The sequence below is a fragment of the Vombatus ursinus genome, unplaced genomic scaffold (genome assembly GCF_900497805.2).
Source record: "Vombatus ursinus unplaced genomic scaffold, bare-nosed wombat genome assembly UNPS02000749.1, whole genome shotgun sequence".
In the NCBI taxonomy this organism is placed as follows: Eukaryota; Metazoa; Chordata; class Mammalia; order Diprotodontia; family Vombatidae; genus Vombatus; species Vombatus ursinus.
This window is the reverse complement of record NW_020940527.1, coordinates 12,398,419-12,420,496: the sequence shown is the minus strand read 5'-3', so window position 1 is coordinate 12,420,496 and position 22,078 is coordinate 12,398,419. Positions and strand designations below refer to the sequence as shown.

General features: G+C 35.9%; 1 protein-coding gene across 1 annotated transcript in view; it reads right to left on the bottom strand.

Moving 5' to 3' along the window:
• Window positions 1-814: 814 nt before the first annotated feature.
• Window positions 815-22,078, bottom strand: part of CSGALNACT2 (chondroitin sulfate N-acetylgalactosaminyltransferase 2) — a 44,017-nt gene continuing 22,753 nt past the window's right edge. Inside the window, exons 5-10 of the mRNA XM_027860069.1 lie at window positions 10,457-10,673; window positions 10,064-10,165; window positions 8,038-8,216; window positions 4,797-4,891; window positions 4,048-4,129; window positions 815-3,180 (exon numbers count right to left, since the gene is read on the bottom strand). Coding sequence (XP_027715870.1) covers window positions 2,888-3,180; window positions 4,048-4,129; window positions 4,797-4,891; window positions 8,038-8,216; window positions 10,064-10,165; window positions 10,457-10,673 — 968 coding nt within the window. The 3' untranslated portion in view covers window positions 815-2,887. The remainder of the gene's footprint in view (window positions 3,181-4,047; window positions 4,130-4,796; window positions 4,892-8,037; window positions 8,217-10,063; window positions 10,166-10,456; window positions 10,674-22,078) is intronic.

The window sequence follows — 22,078 nt, the reverse complement described above, 5'->3', positions numbered from 1 at the left end:
TTATACTCCTCTAGCTGTGCTAGTAACTATGAAATTGTTTTTTTTTTCCCTTCTGGCTAACCCCACTTCAAAAAATTTTGAAAAATTGTAAGTCTCAAAGAAAATGCTAGCCTTTTAAAAATTTCAATGAAGAGTCACTTTAATGACAAAAATTAAACTAGGAGGTTTCTGAAATTTACCTTTACTAGATATACTTTCGTATTTAAGATGAACCTTCCCATTGAGGCTTCTGTTTTATAGAACACCTCAAATGGGCCAGTATAATCCTATCAAAACTAATATTTCCATATTTAATCCTTACTAGCAAGATTATTTCTAGCCAAGGAAATATTTTATAAAAAAACTTTGGCACCATGTTGTGGCAACCTTCATCCAACAGCATGTGACTAAAGATTACAGGTTCTTTAAGCAAAGTAAGGGAGAATGAAGGCAAGTATAGGTCAAATCTTGAATAAAAATATAAGAATCTTTAAAATCATCAGTACAATGAAATTTTTATATAACAAAATGTGTTTACTTTTGATATTCAAACAACACATACGGGGGAAAAATTAGTAGCCACTTACTTCTGCCAATAACTAAATGAGTAAATGGACAAATCAGGCCCTCTAAGATTCATTCTAGATCTAAACAGATCATCTTCTAAATACACTGTGATCAACATCTCCTGAGTAGCAGCTTCACTGACTGTCTACTTAAAACAGTACAGAGCTGCTGTCTTCTTGTATTTCTCAGCTGCTGATTTGTAAAGGAGAAAGCAGACATTGTAGCTCACATTGAGACAAAAAAAAAAGATGACATTTTCAGACAATTGTTGGTAATAAAAATACTTTACTGGTACCGTACAATGATGAAAACATAGTAACGTTTCCATTTCATAATTTTCATACTTAAATAAAAAGCTATTCAAATGCAGAAAAGGTACCTAATTCTGGCATACAAAAAGAAACAGTTGCAGCTTACCTTTGCAAATGATTACATTCTTTCATTTTAAATACCATAATACACTAGTCTTCACAATAAATAACAGGCAATTTATGTACAAAGGACGTCCAGAATAATTTTTAACAGTATATCTTATTCCATATCTTAAATGCCTAAATCCAACCTCATTCAAGTAGAGGTGAATTAAACACTGATCAAAACTACAGTAAAACCTAACAGACCCCACTAACTTAGAATCTGTAACAATTCAAAAATAGTGTGATTCTTACTTAATAAAAGGTTCAAAATATGTCTTTCTTTAAAATTTCAGAGTCTTAGTGAAAATAAGGGGAATCCAATCTAAAATCAGTACCTTTTTAAAACAAAAGATTTTTAAAATTAAGTATTACTTTGATATATTTCCAACTTTCAAATAAAACAATTTCTATAAGTTTATGTCATAGCAAATATTTGTGATACACTATAAGGTTTACTGTAAATGTGATTTTAAATCACTACATTATGCCTCATTAGTAATATTCATGTTTATCTTCATTTATAATTTATATTTTAATAAAATGGATCTTTTAAAATATTTGAGATACTTCAACATGTTACATTGTTCATTTTCTATTATTCCAAATTAATGAAGTCTTATTGCATGTAAACTGAGTCATTTCCTGTGAAGTTCTAACCTATCAACCCAAAGATACAAGCAAGTTTTCCCAGAGAAACAGTACCTTTCAACATACATCAGAAAATGGGCGTAATTAAATGGTTGTTTCCCATGTTATGTATAGCAATAGAAAGATTTTTTTAAAAGCCCATTCATTTAAATTTACAGTCCTTATATATTCTGAAATTCACCCACAGGACTGTTTGCTTAGCTTACATAAGCAAATGCTGTTTGTGTATACACCAACTGCCACTTCATACAGAATTATTTACCAACATAATGAAAGGTTCTTCTGTGGAGGCAGCAAGTGTGGGGGTAAAAGCACTGGACTAAGAGCGCAGAGAGACTAGTTCCTGGTCCTGTCTTCCACTTATCTAATTGTGTGTTCTCTAGCAAATTACTGGTTTCCTCAGTTGTATAACAAGGGTACTGAACTACATGATCTCTAAAGTCCCTTTCAACTAAAATTCCTTAATGCTACTTTTCAAAAATTCTTGATATATTTTATTCTCCTTAATATAAAAATAGTGCAGCTACTTTTTTTTTCTATATGATTACTAACCTTGTAATGTGATGATTAAGAATGTAATGGCACATTAATGTTAAACACCTAATCCAGCCATGTACTTTTACCTAAAATCAAGTTTTTCAGTAAGTTTCCCATTGCCACACATTTTCTCACAGAGATTTGTGGGCAAAGCAATAAACTGATACAAAGGTATTAAGTTCCCATCTCTGCTACTGTTGTACTTGGCAGAATGACCACAGGTGAGCCAATTTTCCTCTGTTAACTTCTTCGGCTTCTCATTCTCTTAGTAAGATTAATTAAGTACTCAATGACCACAGACCTCATCCAGACACAAAAAGCATGGCCACTCATTACTACTTAGCAGAAAACAACACGCTCTTTCCTAAATATAAATATGCTACGAATACCATCAGCAGAATGAATTAAACTGATCAAATGCAAAGACATAATCAAGTCATGTCTGAAAAGCACAGTACCACAACTAAGATAGACAGTATAACAACTTTGGGTGGAAAATATTAGATTCTCATTGAACAAATTGGGCAGTTGTTCTTTGCCGCTGTATTCTCACAAAATTGAGGATTTCAATTAAACACTCGATTTTTCTTCTCATTTCAGATAACTGAACTGTGTCAAGCACAGAAAGATCTGAAAGATAAAAAGTTCTTTGAGAGAGGCACTGCATTTGTAAACTAATTAAGGCAAGTGAATAGTGCTGGTTGTTGTTCATATTATAATGCATTAAAATGATGGGTAATTTATCTAACAGGTTCACTATTTGTCCTATATGCTTGTTTATGGAGATGAGTCTCTATCTCCTCCCTGAAGACAAGCATTCCAAGGTGGGAGTGAGAAGCCTCATTCATGGCTTTTGACTGTATGCACATACGGTATTGCTCTGGGGTCAGCTCATCAGCACAGTGCTTCTCATGCCACAGGTGAAAAAGACCAGGAACTGGGGTTCGAATAACAATAAGATTACCACGTAAGTATTTTCTATACAGATGAACATCCTCTCCACCCCATCCTTTTACTTCCAAATCAAATCCACCTGCAAAATCAAAATTGATATTATTAGTAACCCATTTTTTCTGTTTACTGAACAAAATTATGGTCAACATTATTAAGGTTTAGTAATTTTTCTGTATCAATGTTTATAAAAAAATTTTGATAATGATAGCTGGATGACTTATTTTGACCACTGCATATCAAAAAAACTAAAAGGGCCTAACTCATAGGGCAATTTAACTTCAAAATGCTTAAATGAATTGCCCGATACAGAGCTAAGAGAATCTTAACTAAACCTAGATCTCCTTCCATTATACCACTTTCCTAATTTGTTATCTTTAATTAAAACCACTAGATACAAGAACTTAAGACCTTATCATTCATGCCTCTAAAGTAATAAGCAAGAGAATTTACCTAAAATGCAAACAATTTTGCCACTAAATTTGTGTTACCTACATAGTAATGCTCTTGAGTTCTTTGAATAACAACATTATGAGTTCAACAAAAACATTAATAGTGTTTAAGAACTCATTGTTGTAGAAATATCCAAAACTAATTGAGGTACTTCAACAGATTACAAAGTTTTAAAGATTAAAAGAAACTAACCTCCACATAAATTAAATCCTTGTGATATTTTATAAGCTAATGTCCTTTCACTAAGTGGTAGGGAACATTTTATCTTTTGACCCTTCCATACAATAACCTTTATATGCCTTCCCCACACTTTGCCTTTCAACCTCAGTATCCTCTTTGAAAATGGACATTTCTATTTTAATTAAAAAAAACTGTCAAACACAAGTAAAGATTTGACATCAAAGTAAATACAGTAAGGGATCAGACATCAATGGTCACAGAAACTCTATCCTTAAAAATTAAGGAAAATATTATGGATTAGCTGAATGTAACTTACCAATAGTCAGAAAATCTGTTCGATATTGACAAGTCATTCCAAAACCAAAATCTCGCCAGAATCCAGAGTCTTTTTTGTGGACCTTGAATAATAAATCTGAATCATTTTTCATTTTAAATCAATAAAATAGCTAGTTGAGTTTTGACTACACAAAAATAAGTCAAAAGCAAATGAAATACAACATTCCAAATGTAACTATTTTCTATCTTGAACAAAATTAGACATTTACATAATCTTACAAAATTATGAGCATTTAAACATATTTTGAAACTTTTGTTAACAGTTCACATTGTCTGTGGATTACAAATTCTTGCCACTTTAAGGAAATTAGTAGAAAAGCTGAGACTAGAACTCAATATCTTAAATTCAGAGTAGTAATATCTAAAGCCAAAGTCCAACCAAAGAAATTTGTATTTTAAAAACTAAATATATCACTTCAAGCATTTAAGCAATACTTTGATATAACCACAAATATCTCAGACTCAGACTCCATAAATGCTGAACAGGTTTTACTTAAAATTTGATTTTTTGTTAATTATTCAAAACTTACTTGATTTGGCAAAAACATATTTAAGACTGGCAAAATAAATTTCAAGACATTTAAGAAAATGAAAAACTGTATTTACATAGGATTTGTTTCAGATTGTCAACTTTTTCTGGTCAGATTTAAAAGCAAAGAGATTACAAATAATTCTAGAAAACAAGAAAGTATTTTTAAACCTACCATAACACAACTGAACAACACTTACTAATTGCTGATCAACTGGTGGTGGCACATCTTGATTGGCATAAACAATAGCAGGATTATAAAGACTGAACACCACTGGATAAAAAACTTTTTTTCCTGTGAATAAAAAGAAACTATATTATAAGAATCAAAGAAGTTTCAGAAGAAAAAGATCTTAATGAATATTCTTTCCAGCATTACACTGATTAATTCTATAAAAATATCACAGCCTTCAGGAATAGCCTGGCAAAACATCTAAGGCAATGGCAGGCTGAGGGATATCCCAGACACTCAGGCTAGTTGTCTAAAATTGTCAGACAAAATAAGTGTTGTTAATGCATTCTTTAAAAACAAATTACTAAAAAGGCATCATACATTAGTAAAGGTAGTAAATTAAAGGAAAAAAAAACAATTTTGCAAGTTGGACTACTGTATGTAGGACAAATAACAGTATCACAAAATAAGAACTATCATTAGACTAATATAGCCCTAATGGAAACCAGAAGGTGGGAAAGAAGGGCATATGTAATGTTCATTTCCACAGGAATTTCAAAGTATGTCATGTATTCTTTGGACATTAAATGGCTTTTTCAGGACTTGAGATGATACCACAAAAGGAATTTAAGTTGTATAGATATATATCTTGGTAAGAAAATTCAATATAAAAAATGCAAATTATCTCACACTTGCATAGTGCTTCACAGTCATCAAAGCAGCTTCTAATATGTTCTATCATTTGAACTTCTCAACAACCTGTGAGGTAGACATCTGCTTGGCAGATGAAAAAACAGAGGCCCAGAAAAGATAACATTCATGGAAAATCTTAAGACTAGTAAGTGGCAAAATGTGATCCTACATACATATCTCCCCCATTATCTTCCATATTTTGTTCCAAAGAATTGTAATCAAATCCACATGAATTGAAAAAGATTTCTTTAAAAAAAAAACATTGTCCACTGGCTACTTTATTATTCCACTCACCATCCCTATGACTTCTGAGACCAAAATATCTTTTTTTTAGAAAATCATTATCTATATCCTAGTCCCTAACTGTGCTGTAACCCACGACTCTCCTCAGCCTTCTTTTTCTCTCCTCTCTCTGTTACCTTCTCTCTCAGTGATCTCGGTAGCTCTCACAGTTTGTTATTATTTCTATGCAGACAACTATATATCCAGTCCAGTTTCTTTCTCTAGCTCCAATCCTATGTTAACAACTGCCTCGCAAATATTTCACAATGGACGCTCCATAGACATCTCAAATTTACTATGCCTGAAACAGAATTTACCTTTCCATGAAAATGTTCCCCTCTTCCTAACCTATTTCTATTGAGGACACCACTGTTCTTAGACATCTAAGTTTTATAGCCCCAAAGTAATCTCCCACATCCCCCAGATCCAATCAGTTGCCCAATATTCACATTCATCCCATTCTCTACATTCACGTGACCACCATCTTGCTTCAGGGCTTTATCACCTTTCACTCAGAATATCGAAACAGCCATCTCATTGGTTTCCCTTCCTCAAGTCTCTTTCCACTACTATCTACCCTTCAAAAGAATATTCCTAAATCTCAAGTTTGACCACATAACTCCAGACTCAAAAAGCTCCAGGGGACCCTAACACCACCAAAATCAAATACAGACTTCATGACATCTCACTCCAAACCCTCCTCTGTCTGGTTACAGCCTATGCGTCTAATGGACACAAGGCTGGACCTGGAGTCAGGATGACATGGATTCTGATTCTGCCTTAAACACATACTGGCTGTATGAATCTGGGCAAGTCAATGAACCACAGTTTCAGTTTTCACCTCTACAGAACAAAGGAGAAAGATTCAATGACCTACATCTGTTACCCTCTGATCCTATCTTCCCAGGCTCATACATTATTCCTCTTCACATACTCTATGTCCCAGTTAACCAGGTATTATTCCTAGTACACAACACTCCAGCTCCTGTCTCTGTGTCTTTGCATAAACTGTCAGTGCCTCATGCCTGAAATGTACTCCCTCCACGCTGCCTCTGGGAATTCCGAGCCTCCCCAAATAACTCTGTATGTATTGCAGATATACTGGGTATTTATGCAATAGGATACATGTTGCTTCTCCTGACAGAATGAAAGTGCCCAAAGGATAGGGTCAGTTTGATTTCTATCATTGTATCTGTGACACCTAACACAGTACCTGACACGTAACATATGCTAGAGGAATGCATGCTGATCAACTGGGTCTGAAGTTTTGCAAACCACGAATATACTCCTTGTGCCAGGAAGGTAGGTGATGTGGTGGATAGAGTGTTGGGTCTGGTGTCAGGAAGATCTGAGTTAAAATCTAGTCTGATATTTCCTAGCTGTGTGACCCTAGGTATGTCATTTAACCTTAGGCTGTCTCAGGTTCCTCAACTGTAAAATGGGGATAATAACAGCGCCTGTCTCTCAGGGTTATTTTGACCATCAAATGAGGTAATATTTATAAAGCACTTAGATTAGTGCCTGGCATGTATAGATGCTATATGAACTTTAGCTATTATAATTATAATTATTATTTTAGTGCTTTTCCTCTGACACTCCCTCCAATGTATATCTTATTGATACACAGTTGTATCATGTGTTCTCTCTCATTAGACTGTGAGTTCCTTAAGAACAGAGACTGCTTTTTGCTCCCTCTACTTCAGACACAGTGCCTGGCACACAGTAGATATTTAAGTACTAGATCACTATTTTCTAATTAGGAGAAACATGAGATCATACAACCACTATGTCTCCTCCTGTTCTCTGCACACCTATTATCCTTGTGGCTGATCAAATCAATATGAGCTTGGAACATATGAACATTTGGAGTGAACGTGGCTCTAAATTTCACATCTCACATTTCTTTTGAGCTACTGCAATTTTGCTTTGCTCACAGAGCACAGCACCTTCCTTGACCCCAATATAGTGATGTCATTTTGGTCCTCTTCAAGAACGAAGGGCAACAACCAACCAACCAATTAGTCAATTAACCTTATAACAAAGATTCTTTTCCTGCTCGTTGGGTGGCTTGGCTTCAGGTTTTAGCTTTGGTGATATGCTGTAGATTTTCAATTACTGATCACATTTCTGTTTTTCTAGTTGTCCTACACATTTCACTTCAATAGTTCAAGGATCTACAATTTTATTATAAACTGCATATATAACTGAAAATTCAACAGTAAATTTCTCCATATAAAAACAAAATATGTAAATACTCTGAAATTTCAAATTAAATTTACTAAGATTTTACATACCTGGTTCAGCATTTAATCGGCAACTGTTAAGAAACTCTGCTGAGAAATATATATCAACATCACAGAAAAACATCAAGACCTCTCCCTTGTCCCAGGCTCTGGCACCCACATCTAGTCCTCGGCCTCGATTAAATTCTTCATTCAATGAAACCAATGTAAAATTGTGAAAATTAGCTTCACTAAGAGAAAAACAGACACAAAAAAAGATGTAATTCTAAAAAAATTATAATACAACTTCCCAAGGCAATTTTTAGAGAAAATACATTTGAAATATGTATATATATGTGTGTGTGTGTGTATATGTATGTATGTATGTATGTGTGCATGTAAAACAATGTTGACGTGGTAATGAAAAACAAGTAGATAGTAAAAGAGTACCTAGTTTCTCCCAAATGACTTCAAGTCACCTGTATCTTTAACAAATCATATCCCAGAGGTCTGAAGGGATATTACCAGTTTCATTTATATCAACACTCATTGAACACCTATTACATGATAGGTACTGTGAGATATAATACAAAGAAGTTCCTGAACTATAATGGCTTAATATAAAAGTAGGGAAATAAGGTTTGTAAACATAAAAAAAAGTTAAGCAATAAAAATAATGGCAAATAAGTGGTAAAGGGTGAATATGTTATAAGAGTTCAGAGAAAGAAGAGATAATTTGGGAGAAGAGTGACATAGTAAGACTTTGAAGCTCAAAGAGGGGAAATTTAAGTGGTACTTAAAGGGTTGGGTTTGATTTTAACAGTCAGAAAGTGAAGTCTTTCCCAAAAGGGACATTCGGGAAAGGGACAAAGATGCTTTCAAAGTGTATTCTAAAGCACTGAGTAGACCAGTATGGTTAGTGCAACAAGTTCTTACAGGGCAAAGGTTCATGATCTGGGATACACAGACCATGCAGTAGATCCATGAACTTGAATGGGGAAAAAAATTACATCTTTATTTTCACTGATCTCTAACCATAATTTTTCATTTCCTTCATTTATAAATGTACTCAACCAATAATATTCTGAGAAGGGGTCCCTAGGTTTCACCAGACTGCCAAAAGGGTCTGTGACACACAAGAAGTTAGGAACTGCTAGGAGAAGAGTGGAAAATATGAACTAGAAAGGTAGATTAAGGTCACCTGGCTAGCCATGAATATAAACAACCCTGTGGGCAACTGAGAACCACTAAAGTTCTGAGCATTGCAATCATATGATCAAATGGTCAAGTGGTGTTTCAGGATGACTGATCTGGCAGGAACATGGGGGAAGGGAGGGGGAAGTTAGGAAGCGAGGGCAACCATCCAAGCATGATGAAAGGAGGACCTGAATCAGAGCAGTGGCAGTGGAGATGGAAAGTGAGGTGCTGAAAAAGAAGTCAAAGAGGACTGATGTTCACTTCTGGAAGAAATAAGAGAATTAGATGAAGGAGAAAAACTGGTTAAAGAAGCTTTTATAGAGCTGTGGAGAAGGAGGACAAGTTCAGTTTTAAACAGGTTGACTTTCAAGTGCCAATGGGAAATGCAGGTGGAAATGCTGAGTGGCTATTTGGAAATAAGAAGATCAGAGGCAGGAAAGAAATCTGACATGGCAATGAACAAAGGGAGAGTTCACAGAGATGAGATGAGACCTCTAAGAGAGAAGAAATATTTGGCTGACATTGTGGATCATCACATTTAGGAGATGGGAGAAAGAATCACCAAAGAGGACATAACAGGCCATCAGAAAGAAAAGAGAATTAGAAGAGTATACTGTTATGAGAGGCAGGGGAGGTTGGAGAGTTTCAAAACACTTCTAGTTTCTCTATCAAAGACAATTTCTCTTATCTTCAGATTTGGACAGATACAACAAAAATAGATACAACGGAATTGAAAACCCAGATAAGTAAAGAGAAAAAGACACATAAGAAAATCATAGGAAAAAACTATCATTTCAACAGGCACTATCGCTTAGACTGCAGGAAAAAAAGAAAACACTGACAGCAATTCAAAATAAGTAAACTTTCATATATGAACATGTTTACTTACTGACTTGCTTACCGAGAAACTGATTCTAAGATGATCTGGACTTTAGATAGTCCTTCTTCACCAAAATATACCACTGTAAGGTGAATCCTCTTGTCCTGAAGAATACATACATCCCTAAAATAAAATCAGAGTAGAAAAAAAAAATCTCATTTTCATCAAGAAAATGAACTGGGCTTCAAATGATTGGAGTAAAACAAACTTGATTTTCAAGGTAAGACATTTTAATGTATGCAGGAATTATTACAGCATCAGTTATACTATCACTCAAATACCATAAACAGGTGTAAGTCACATATATATTCTGTAAATTCAAGTCACTCTGACAAAGTAGGAAAAAAAAAGGTGGAATATGAAGGTTTCTTTTAAGATGGTTATATGGATTCCTTAAAATCCTAACGCAGTTACCTGAAGTTCTGCATAAACTGTGCAAATGCCTCAGTCCTTCCAGCAAGAGGTACAATGATATTAATAACTGATTTGGTAATGTCAATTGTTTCACTCTTTACTTTCATAAGAGGTCCAAAGGGTCGGAACAAAGTGACATGTCTGTATTCCATAAGGTCTGCCTTCTTAAAAAAGAGTTCATACTGTGTCCCTTTATCTCTCTCAGTTCGATAATAACCTAAGAAATAAAAGATAGAGAAAAGTGTAACCATGTCAAATTTGAAGATTTAATGGTAACATTTAATTTGAATTTTCAAACAATAAATAGATCTGAAGAACTTCTTTTCTCTAAATCTGAAAATACAACATTAAAATTTACTAAAGTCAGTAATTAACAAGATTACAAGTTGTCTCAATATATATTTTCTATAAAAGAAAATACATTGAATAAAAACTATTATATGATATGTAAAATACATTCTAAATAATTATCAACGACCAGTATTTAGATAGTATCTGTGTTAATGAATATTAAAATCAATCTATAGCCAGCAAACATGAAGTCCAAAAAAAATACAGAATTTAAACCCATGAGTCAAATGAATTAGAATTCTTCTTACACACTATGTAAATTAGAGACAAGACTGCTTTAATGTTGACAATATGACAAATCCTGTTTCAAAACAGGTAAAGCAGTTTATCTCATTAATCCTTATAGCATTCATTCAGGCCAGAAGCATTCATGTTAAGCTCAATAAATCCTGACCCAGAAGTATTCCTACATATATTACATAACACTCATAAGGGCAAAATCAGTATGTAATCAAATCCTTACAAAATGGGCTCCTTCATCTCCGCTTTTTTCAACTCCCTTTTGTACACTGTCTTTCTCCATTAGAATGTAAGCTCCTTAAGGGTAAGAACTCTTTTTTTCCTTGTGTTTGTATCCCCAGGGCTTAGATTAGTGCCTGGCACATAAATAAGCATTTAATAAATGCCTGTTTCCTTTCTTCCTTCTTTCCTTCCTATCTTCACTCCCTCCCTCCTTCCTTCGCCAAAGCCTCACTCAATGTGGCAAGAAGTCTGCCAGCAGAGCATGGGCTCTGGCAGGCTCTACCAAGCTGGAAAGGGTTTATGGATATATGGTGCTGGCTATAGACAGTGTCTGCTGCCAAGGCTCAGACTATCTAGATACAGAAATGATTATTAGCAGACGGCTGGTACAAGACTCTAGCCAAATATAACGTTAACAACTTGTTTCAAAGTTTAAGGACACATCCCTCCCTTTCTGTTAATCATCAACAGTCTGTTTTCTTGGCACTTTTTAAAGGATTTGTTTGATCATTTCTTGAAAAGTATCTGTTGTATCAAAATAAAATATATCATTTTTTAAATTAAAAAAACACAGAAGATTGGGTATTAGATAATGAATTATTTTTTTTTGCTATGACCAAAGAAGAAAGAGATAAAGACACAAAATGTCTGTCCCCCTATCGTTAGAGTCGCCTTCAGCCTCCTCATTCAGAGTGATGAAGCAAAAAGGGTGGTGGCTGCCAAAATTTACAGTTTTATTCTCTCTATAAACCTTACTTTGGCTTCTGGTATTCTAAATAAAAAATTTCCATATGAGTAGATATACCTGTAGAGGAACTGGTGTGTGTGTGTGTGTGTGTGTGTGTGTGTGTACATATATACACACCCATATACATCATACACAAATACATATACACACCCATATATACGTGTGTGTATATATATAAATAAAACCAGAAATCAGGATGACTCACAAATTTTTTTCAGATGATTTAATAAAGTAGTTAACAAAATTAGTTTCATCATGTATCCAAAGGCAGTAAGAAACATTTCACGGGATACTTGGTTACCTTGCTTTCACAGTGTTCACGAAAAGCACAAGCAAGAGCATCACCATGAAAATTGTCGTAGCTTGGGCACCAAAATCTTTAGCAGTAGATGAACATATAGTAAAATTCTACAAATAACTTGGCAAGATCTTTCAAACTATGTCGATATATACTTCGATACTCAGTGGTTTCCATGAAAGAAGGGCACCAAGGAGGCCAGTGAAAAACACTGAAAAATGTGGTTAGAGATTAAGAAAATGAAAGAGTCCAAAAGCTTGCTGACTATTCACTCAGAAATGTCAGGCCTGGATATTACAAACACTTTCTTCGAAAAGACCTTCAAAAAGAGTTGAACATAGCAAGCAAATATTACTACAAAGAAACTGACTCTATTTTAATAAGCAAGAAAAGACTGGTTGCTGATGCAGCGGCAATTTCAGAATCAGCAATCTCTATGCAGTCAAATTACTGAAAGATTAAAGTAAAGCTCAAATTAAAATCAAAATACCAAATTTAATAAATGTTAAAGATAAAAAGATTACACATGTTCAGTTACAACAGGTCCAACATACCCTATATAAATAAGCTGTTGATGTTGAAAAATAGAAAAAAGTAAAAACATTAACTCTTATTATTACCATTTCCTGGGTAACTCACTGATCTAAAAGCAAATGCCACAGTGAGGTCAAAGGTACCCAGATGTCACCTTATCCAACAAGCATTTGATCTTCTCAACAAATCTTAACAACATGGCAGTCAAGGGCAATCCTGATTTAGAATAAAGGGTGACTTGTAAAACCTTTTGAAGGAAGATCAAAAAAAAGAAGATTATAAGCATTGATGCATCACAAAACAGCAAAAAGCAATGTAATGGAACAGAAAGCTTGGCATGAGACCCTTGAAACCCTCCAAAAACAATCTATATGAAGCTGGAAAGTATTTGACAAGTAGATGTGAAATGAAACAGATATGTAAGACTTTTTACTGCTATCTCTTTTTGTACTTAATGACAGCCAAAACTCCACATTTGAACTGTAATACCAGTATACCTCATTTTATTGTGCTTCACTTTATTGTGCTTCACAGACTTTGCATTTTGTTTTGTTTTGTTTTACAAACTAGAGGCTTGTGGCAGTCCTGCATTGAGCAAGTCTATCAGCACCATTTTTCCAACAGCATATACTCTCACAAGGTGTGTCTGTCACATTTTGGTAATTCTTGCAATATTTCAAACCCCTTCATTATTTTTGCATCTATTATGGTGATCTGTAATCAGTGATCTTTGACATTACTATTGTAATTGGTTTTTTGGGGGGGGGTACTATAAACTACACCCACATAAGACAGAAATTTAACTGATAAATGTTGTGTGCTCTGACTGCTCCACCAACCCTTCATTCCCCCATCTCTCTCCCTCTCCAGAGGCCTCCCTATTCCCCGAGACACAACAATATTGAAATTAGGCCAATTAATAATCCTACAATAGCCTCTAAGCATTCAAGTGAAAGGTGAAGGGTCAACTGAAGCAGTAAACTTCATTGCCATATTTTAAGAAACTGCCACAGCTACCCCAATCTTCAGCAACCACTACCCTGATAAGTCAGCAGACATCAACACTGAGGCAAGACCCTCTATCAGCAAAAAGATTACAATTCATTGAAGGCTCAGATGATGGTTAGCATTTTTAGCAATAAAGTACTTTTTAATTAAGGTATGCACATTGTTTTTTAGAGTTAATACTACTGCACACTTAGTAGACTACAGCATAATGTAAACATAACTTATATGCACTAGGAAACCAAAATATTCATGTGACTTGCTTTACTGCAGTGGTCTAGAAATGAACCTGCAATATCTCTGAGGTATTCCTGTATTTCAGTACTCTGTGTGTAACAGGATCCTAGAAAGATCTATGATTTCATCAGGGTGGGAACGTCCTCCACCAATAAAGATTACAAGTCATTGATGACTTAGTAGGGTAAGTCTTAAGGAATCAATTGAGACACAGAGTTCAATGAGTTGTCCGGGGTGACAAAGCTGGTGTGAGGTAGCAGGACTTGAACCCAGATCTTCCTAAGTCCCAAATCCAAGGATTTATTACCTTTCACTGTCCTACCTCATCTCTAGAATGAGCTTCATCCCACCCAACTATTCCACTCTGACATCAAGGCTTCTTCCCTCTGCCACCTACCTGCCTCTATTAGGAACAGCAACTCTGGATTTTTAGAGACCCTGTTCCCCAGGCCTGAGGATGTTAATCTGTTTATGTTTTGGGACTTATCCTAAGTTAGATCTGCCTTGGTTATTGACTGACAAGTAAGTCAAACCTCACTTCCACCAACATTCCTCACAGCAAACCAACCCACCAGGACACTAGGGCCTACATAGTGTGTTTCTTGTTATTTTTCTTTTCCAGGGCCTTCATATCTCTTCCCATTTTCCACCTCTTTTTTAGAAATAATAATTAAATCAAGATTCCCATAGCTACTTAAAAGAGTATGCCAATCTCCCCTGAATCCTTGGGATTCTGAGTTACAGGCTGTCTAGAATAAAGCTCCCTTCCCTACCACCACTCCCCACACCCTCCACCATACGTCTCAGCCTTGTCCTTCCTGGGTTTCTATCCAACTCTATATCTCTATCCTTCTACTGTGGTGGTCTCTCCTTTCTAATCCATCCTCCACATAACTGCCAAAAAGATATTCCTAACACACAGGTCTAATAGCAACATCCAACTCAAAAAGTTCCAGCAGCTCCCCATTGCTTTAAGTACATAAAATATATATTCCTCTTTGTTATTGGTCAGAGCCTCTGTCCAGGCTTATTATGTGCTATTTCCCCTTATGCCATTCCCTGTGCACAGCATTTCACCTCATCTTTGTGCCTCTGTACACACTGGTGCCATGCCGGGATGCACCCCTTCCTTTGCCTCCACTTTCCTTTAGCTCCCCTCCAGGCTCAGATCAAGTACCATCTCCTTCAAGAGGCTCTTCCTCAATCTCCTGGTCACTGGTTCCTATCTGCCCCTTGAAATCATCTGAGTGTTTGTTTGTTTTTTCCCCTACATATATCCAGTATTTGGTTGTCTACAAGTACATTGTGTCCATCCAGAAGAATGTGAGCTCCTTGAGGGCAGGCCCCATTTCACTTTTGTACCATGAGACTCAATTTCTGGCACATGTGGGCTTTTAATAAATATTTTTAACTAACTGTCTCTGTTTCTTATGGTCAATGTATTATGTGGTAGAAATGGTACTGAGAGAATGAAGCCTGGTAGGACCTGACCAAATACAGGAAGAAAGGAAATCTATTAAATTAAACTAAAAATTTTCAGTATGTCTCAAAGAACGGGAAATTAAAAAATGGAAAAGATCACACATGGAATTAATACTCCTAAATGGCAAATAAGAAAATATCAGTGCCTACCAATACATATGCCTAATTTTTTTCCATCTCTACAAAGTCTTTCAAAACAGTCTCTGCATACACAAGGGTCTCACTGAGGAAAACATGGGCAGGAAAGAAAAAAGCAAACCACATCTTCCACAAATACAATTGACCAGGACATAGCAAATACAACCCCCTACTACTCTGTATTTACTGTTTGTGGAACACAAAAAAGGATGTGGCAAAGCAGAGCAAAATTCAGTCCTAAATGATCTACTTCAACCAGGTTTTTCCTATTCACATACAAGAAGATTGTGGCTTGGGGCTGGGGGAGTTAGGGGGGAAGTGGGGAGAGGTGCTAGGCTTGGAGTCAGTTACAGACCCAGGTGTGAATATTGTTTGTGGTACTTATTAGATGTGTGAGCACAGGCAGGTCACGTATCTCTGAGTTTAAGTTTCCTTATCTGTAAAATGGGCATAATATCACCTGTAGTACTTACCTCACAGGACTGATGTGAGGAGAAGACCTGGGCTCAAATCCCCGCCGACAATTACTATCTGGGTGATCATGGGCAAGTCATTTAACCTCTCTTAGTCTCAGTTTCCTCATCTGTAAAATGGGGATAATAATACCTGTAGTACCTATAGCTCACAGCATTGTAGTGGGATTCAAATGAAATAATGTATGTAAAGCATTTTTGCAAACTTTAAAGCAGTATATAAATGCCAGCTACTATTACATGTAAAATGTTCTGTGGAACTTAAAGCACTACATAAATGTTGGCTATTCTTATTAAAATGTTAAGATCATACAAGACTCCTTGAACTGCAAATACAGATATAACTGTTCAATGGTCCTATTCTCAATAACAAGCAAGACATAAAACAGGAAAATACATGTTTGCCAAAAGTGTTCAGCCCTATAGCAGAGGATGTCCTGCCCTAAACACAAATGAAACCCAGATTCACCATGGGTTATCAGGTTTTACAAATACACCTATTTGTGGATGACATTATACTCACTGCACTGAAAACTACAGGATCCTCTCAAAGAGATTCATAGCCTCTCAAAAGACATCAGACTAACAACTCACATAGGAAAATGAAAGTACATGAAGGATGCGATTTTCAAAAAAAAAAAAGTATTAAGGACCTACTGTGAGTAAGGCTTTGTGCTGGGCACTGGAGATACATAAACAAATAAACAACAACAACAACAAAAAGAAAAAAAAACAGCTTCTGCCCTCAAGGAATTAACATCCTATGAGGATGCAACACGTACACAAATAGATGTAGTAAAAGAAAAATTAAGGTGGGAGAGAGTCCTAATTGGTTGAGGGAAAGAGATGATTTCATGGACAATGTGGAACCTGAGCTTAGTCTTGAAGGAGAACAAGGATTATAAGAGGCAGAAAAGAGGACAGCCTGTGTTCTATTCATAGGAGATATCTTGTATGAATGTATGGAGGCAATAGATGAAGGGTTAAATTTTGAAAATAGTTAATAGTCTAGTCTGGCTAGAACATAGAGTTCACGAGAAGGAATGATGTGAAATAAGGCTGGAAAAGAGGGCATGGGCCATAATATGGAGGGCCTTACATACTAAGCAGCCACTAAATATTTATTAAGTACTTACAATATGTATCAGTCACTATAATAAGCACTAAGGATACAACGAAAGGTAAAAGACAATCCCTGTTCTCAAGGGGCTCACAGTCCAATGGAAGAGAGAATATGTATACAACTAAGTATAAATAAGACAGTTACTAGATAAACTGAAAATAGCCTTGGAGGGAAGGCATGAAGGGGAATCAGGAAAGGCTTCCTGTAGAAGGTGAGCTTTTATCTGGAACTTGAAGATAGAGAGAACAGGAGATAGAGAGGAAGGAGAGCATTCAAGGCATAGAGGCCAGTCAATAAACATGCCCACAGTCAGGAGATGGAGTGGCTTGTACAGGAAGAGCAAGGATGCCAGTTTTATTGGATCATACAGAGTTCTTTGGGGGAGTGAGAGAATAAGGTATAAGAAGTCTTACAGGAGGCAGGTGATGGAAGGGTTTGAATACTAGAGGATTTTATATTTGATCCTGGAGGGGACAGGGAGCCATTAAAGTTTACTGAATAAAGGGGTGACAGAGTCAGATTTTTACTTTAGGAAGATTAATTTGACAGCTGAGTGGAGGACAGACCAAAGTGGGGAAAGGCTTGAGGCAGGCAGACAAACCAGATGGCTACTATAATAGTCCAAACAAACTGATGAGGTCCTGTATTGAGGGTTGGGGGGGGGTGGCAGTGTCAGACAAGAGAAGAGAGCATATATGAGAAATGTTATGAAGTTAAAATCAATAGATCTGGTAACAGATTGGCTATAGGGGGCAAGACAGAGTAAGGAGTTCAGGAAGACAACTTGGTTGAGAGGCTAGGTGATTAGCAAGATGGCAGTACCCTCAGTAGTAATAAGGAAGTTAGGAAGAGGGGAGGGTTTGGGGGTGGGTGGGAAATAATGAGTTCAATTTAAGACATCTATAGGATATTCAGTTCTAAATGTCCAATAGGCGGTTAGAGATGACGGACTGGAGATCAACAAATAGGTTAAGCTAGAAAAGATTTATGAATCAAGAGCATAGAGATGATAATTGAATCAATAGGAGCTGATAAGATCAACAAGTAAAACAGTAGAGGGAAAAGAGAAGAGAGACTAGGACAGAGTCCTGGAGAATACCCATGGTTAGAAGGCATAACCTAAGTCAAGATCCAATAAAGGCGAGTGAGAAAGAGTGAACAGACACATAGGAGAAGAACCAGGAGAGAATAGTGCCACGAAAATCTAGAGAAAAGGAGAATGCTGATCAACAAAGTCAAAGGGTTAGGGTTAGGATTAGGAGGGTGGGGACTGAAAAAAAGCCATTAGAATGCCAGTCTAAAGAGTTTGTATTTTATCCTATAGGCATTGATTGGGTTTTTTTGTTTGTTTGTTTGTTTTAGGCAATTGGGGTTAAGTGACTTGCCCGGGGTCACACAGCTAGTAAGGCATTGATTGTTTTTTTTATCAAGTCACATCTATGCTTAAGGAGAATTATTTTAACAGCTGTGTGGAAGATAGTTTGAAGTGAGAAGAACAGGTAGAAGAGGAAGAAGAGGAGGAGGAAGAAGAAGAAGAAGAAGAAGAAGAAGAAGAAGAAGAAGAAGAAGGAGAAGAAGAAGCTAAAACACTAAGTAGGAAATGATTATAGTAGTCCAGTCAAAAAGTGATGTGGGCCTGAAGGAGGGTGGGAGAGGGAGAGTTCTATGTGAGTGGAGAGAAGGGGATGTAAATGAAACGTACTGTGAAAGTAGAATCTATGAGCTCTGCTAATTGATTGGCCTTTGGGTAAGGGCAGATGGAAGAGGAGATCAGTGTGAAAGAGAAGGAACAGTTTTGATTGACCCTGAGGTTAAATGAGAAAATAGTGGTATGGTATCAATAAAAACAAGTATGAAAGAGAGGTAGATTTACGAGTAGTACATGAGTTCCATTTTGTATAAATTAAGTTATAGCTACTAAGTGAGATGACATTACATCCAAAGGGAAGATCTGGCTGGCATAATGCATTGAATTAAGTAAGATAATATTTGCTAGAGACACATATAGAGCCATACATTTTCATTCATAAAAGGCTATTTACTTATAAAATCAAATTTGTAAACACAGGATGGGGGAGAGGTTCAACTAGATGGGGAAGTCATTGAGTTAGTCCATTAGTATGTACATCTTAAACTGACACAGTAGATGGACATTCCAGATTTGAATAGGAAGAGGCAAATGAGTTAGTTACACTTTTGGTATATCAAGCTATTCCCTGACACTGAAATGCATCTCTTTTTCTTAAATTTCAACATCTCTCAATGATACCTGGGACAACACAATGGAACAACTCAATCTTGGGAGAATCAGAATTACAGGTAACCCAAGTAGCAATACAAAGATAGACGGTGAGTGAAAATAGGCTGCAGCAAATTATTCATGACAATGCTATGTTCAAGAAATGGTACAAAAGCCAGCTCTGAAGATGTATATTACTAGAAACAGAGGTGACATAATGTGAAGGCATGTGGCTGGATAGTCCAAGTGTTACACTGGTAGCCATGAAATATCAAAAGACCAAGAAGAAAGCCTTCAGCACATTGAATAGATTCTCCATGAAAGGATCTGGATGAAAATGACACAGTATGAGAAGTCAGATATGGGTTTCAATCTGTACCAGTGTGGTAGTTGTCTACACTGAGAGCATCATGGATCCATTTAAGTATCAATACCAGAGACCTTTAGGTGCCACAGCAAATCTCTCCTCCCAAATACTCCAACTACTCTCCCCCTCTCTTACCTACTACTCTTACCATCAAAAGCAGATTAGAAATTGAGTTTTTAATAGTTGACAGGAATAGGTAAATGTGAATTAGTCCTCTGAATAAGGATGTTTTACATGCATAAATCCTTGTTATCACCATATAATTATTGGTCAAATTCAAATTCTGAGTTTCCTTAAATCTCTAATAATTCATTTTTATTACCAAAAACTATTTTGAGTTAGCTTGTCTTTAAATGATGTATGATGCATTTCATTGATGTGTGTATATACACCTATGTAATGAGTTTCAAAAAAACTGTTCAAAACACTTGCTACAGCAATCTTTGCCTCATTGATATTTATAGTCCACACCTATGAAATACAATTCTTAAAAAGTCTCTTTCATAGGAAGAATTACAAGTACCTGAAATCAATTGAAATCAATTGAAACACTAAAGATAAATCTAAATCAAATTAATATATGTACAAGGCCTAAAATACATGAACATATACAAAATTCAAATTTATACAGTCTTGCTGTAGAATTGTAAACTATTAACACCAAGATTAGCCTTCCTTTCTTTGTGGAGATTTCTACTGATTTTTTAAAAATAGTATTCTTAAGAAGTAATACCAGCAGCACTGAATTTCTAGTACCTAGTTACTCTAATAATTATGTGAGCTAATCCATATAATCTAACTAAACATAGTTACAATTTAAGCACGCTAGTGCTTGAAAGAGAAATTAATTGCATACCATAAAAGCAAATGTTCACCTTTTAAATCTTTCTAACACTAGAGGATGACTTATGAAGATAACAAAAAAACCCCACCAATTTTATTCAAGCTTGTATGTACTAACTCCAATGAAAGATAAAGATACAAACTCCTTTTGTTATTCTTGATATACAATATCTGGATTTTTTTAATACCACAAAACCTTCCATTTCCTCAGCACCTGTTTGTGAAAATATATAATTCTATCTTATAATAGTACAGCAGTTGTGTTTACAATTTCCTAAGTATGCCAGAGAGGGGAAGAAAATGTCTTAATTTTAATTAGAAAGAAAAGACAAGGTCTACTTGTATAGTCAGATTGGTTTTTTGAACAATGGATTAATTTTGTATAATTATAGTATTCTAGAGAAAAAAAGGAAGCAACTCCTAATTACCCCATCTAAGGGGTAACAGATTGCCTCCAATATACCAAAAGCACCCTTCTCTCTCTCTCTCACTCTCTCTCTCTCTGTCTCTCTCTCTCTCTTTCTCTGTCTCTATCTCTGTCTCTCACACACACACACACACAAACACACACAAACACACACACACACAAAACTTAGCAAGTAAGAGTACCTTCCCATCTAACAGTTTCCATCACCAAAAACATAAAAAAGTATCAAACCGATAAGAGTTAAAACAACTTCCAAATCAGCCAATACTCAAGGTCAATAATGAAGACTATACAGCTGCCTTATTAGAAAAAGTGAAAATGTGGGAGGCTGAGGGGATAGAGTGCGAAGACTACAACATCAAGAATTTTCATTAAAAATGTAACATGCCTGAAACTGAGTACTGTTACTTTATACTGATATTCATCACCCTCAGAGATAGGATCCCTGGCACACAGCTAAGTGTTGCTGAAACTGATTAGAATAATGAGGGCTGGTAGATTTTCTGGAAACAATCTGCAAGGCTATTTAATTAAGCATTTACTCAAAAAGCCATATCCAATCACCATGAAGAAATCTATACCGAAGAAAAATCAAAAGACAGGCACTAGGTAATAAAAGTTTTAGAAGCTGAATACTTTGTTGCCAAGATACCTAGTGTGTCCTCCATATAAAATTTAGAGCACCACCCCTATTTTTTTTTCTGGCTAGGTAATGGGGTTACGTGACTTGCCCGGGGTCACACACATACTAAGCATCTGAGGTCTGAGGTCACATTTGAACTCAGATCCTCTTGACTTCGAGGCTGGAGATCTATCCACTTCGCCACCTAGCTGCCCTGCCCCTACTTTTTTTTAATAGCAATGTTTCTCCCTGAAATTATTTTGAAGAACCAGG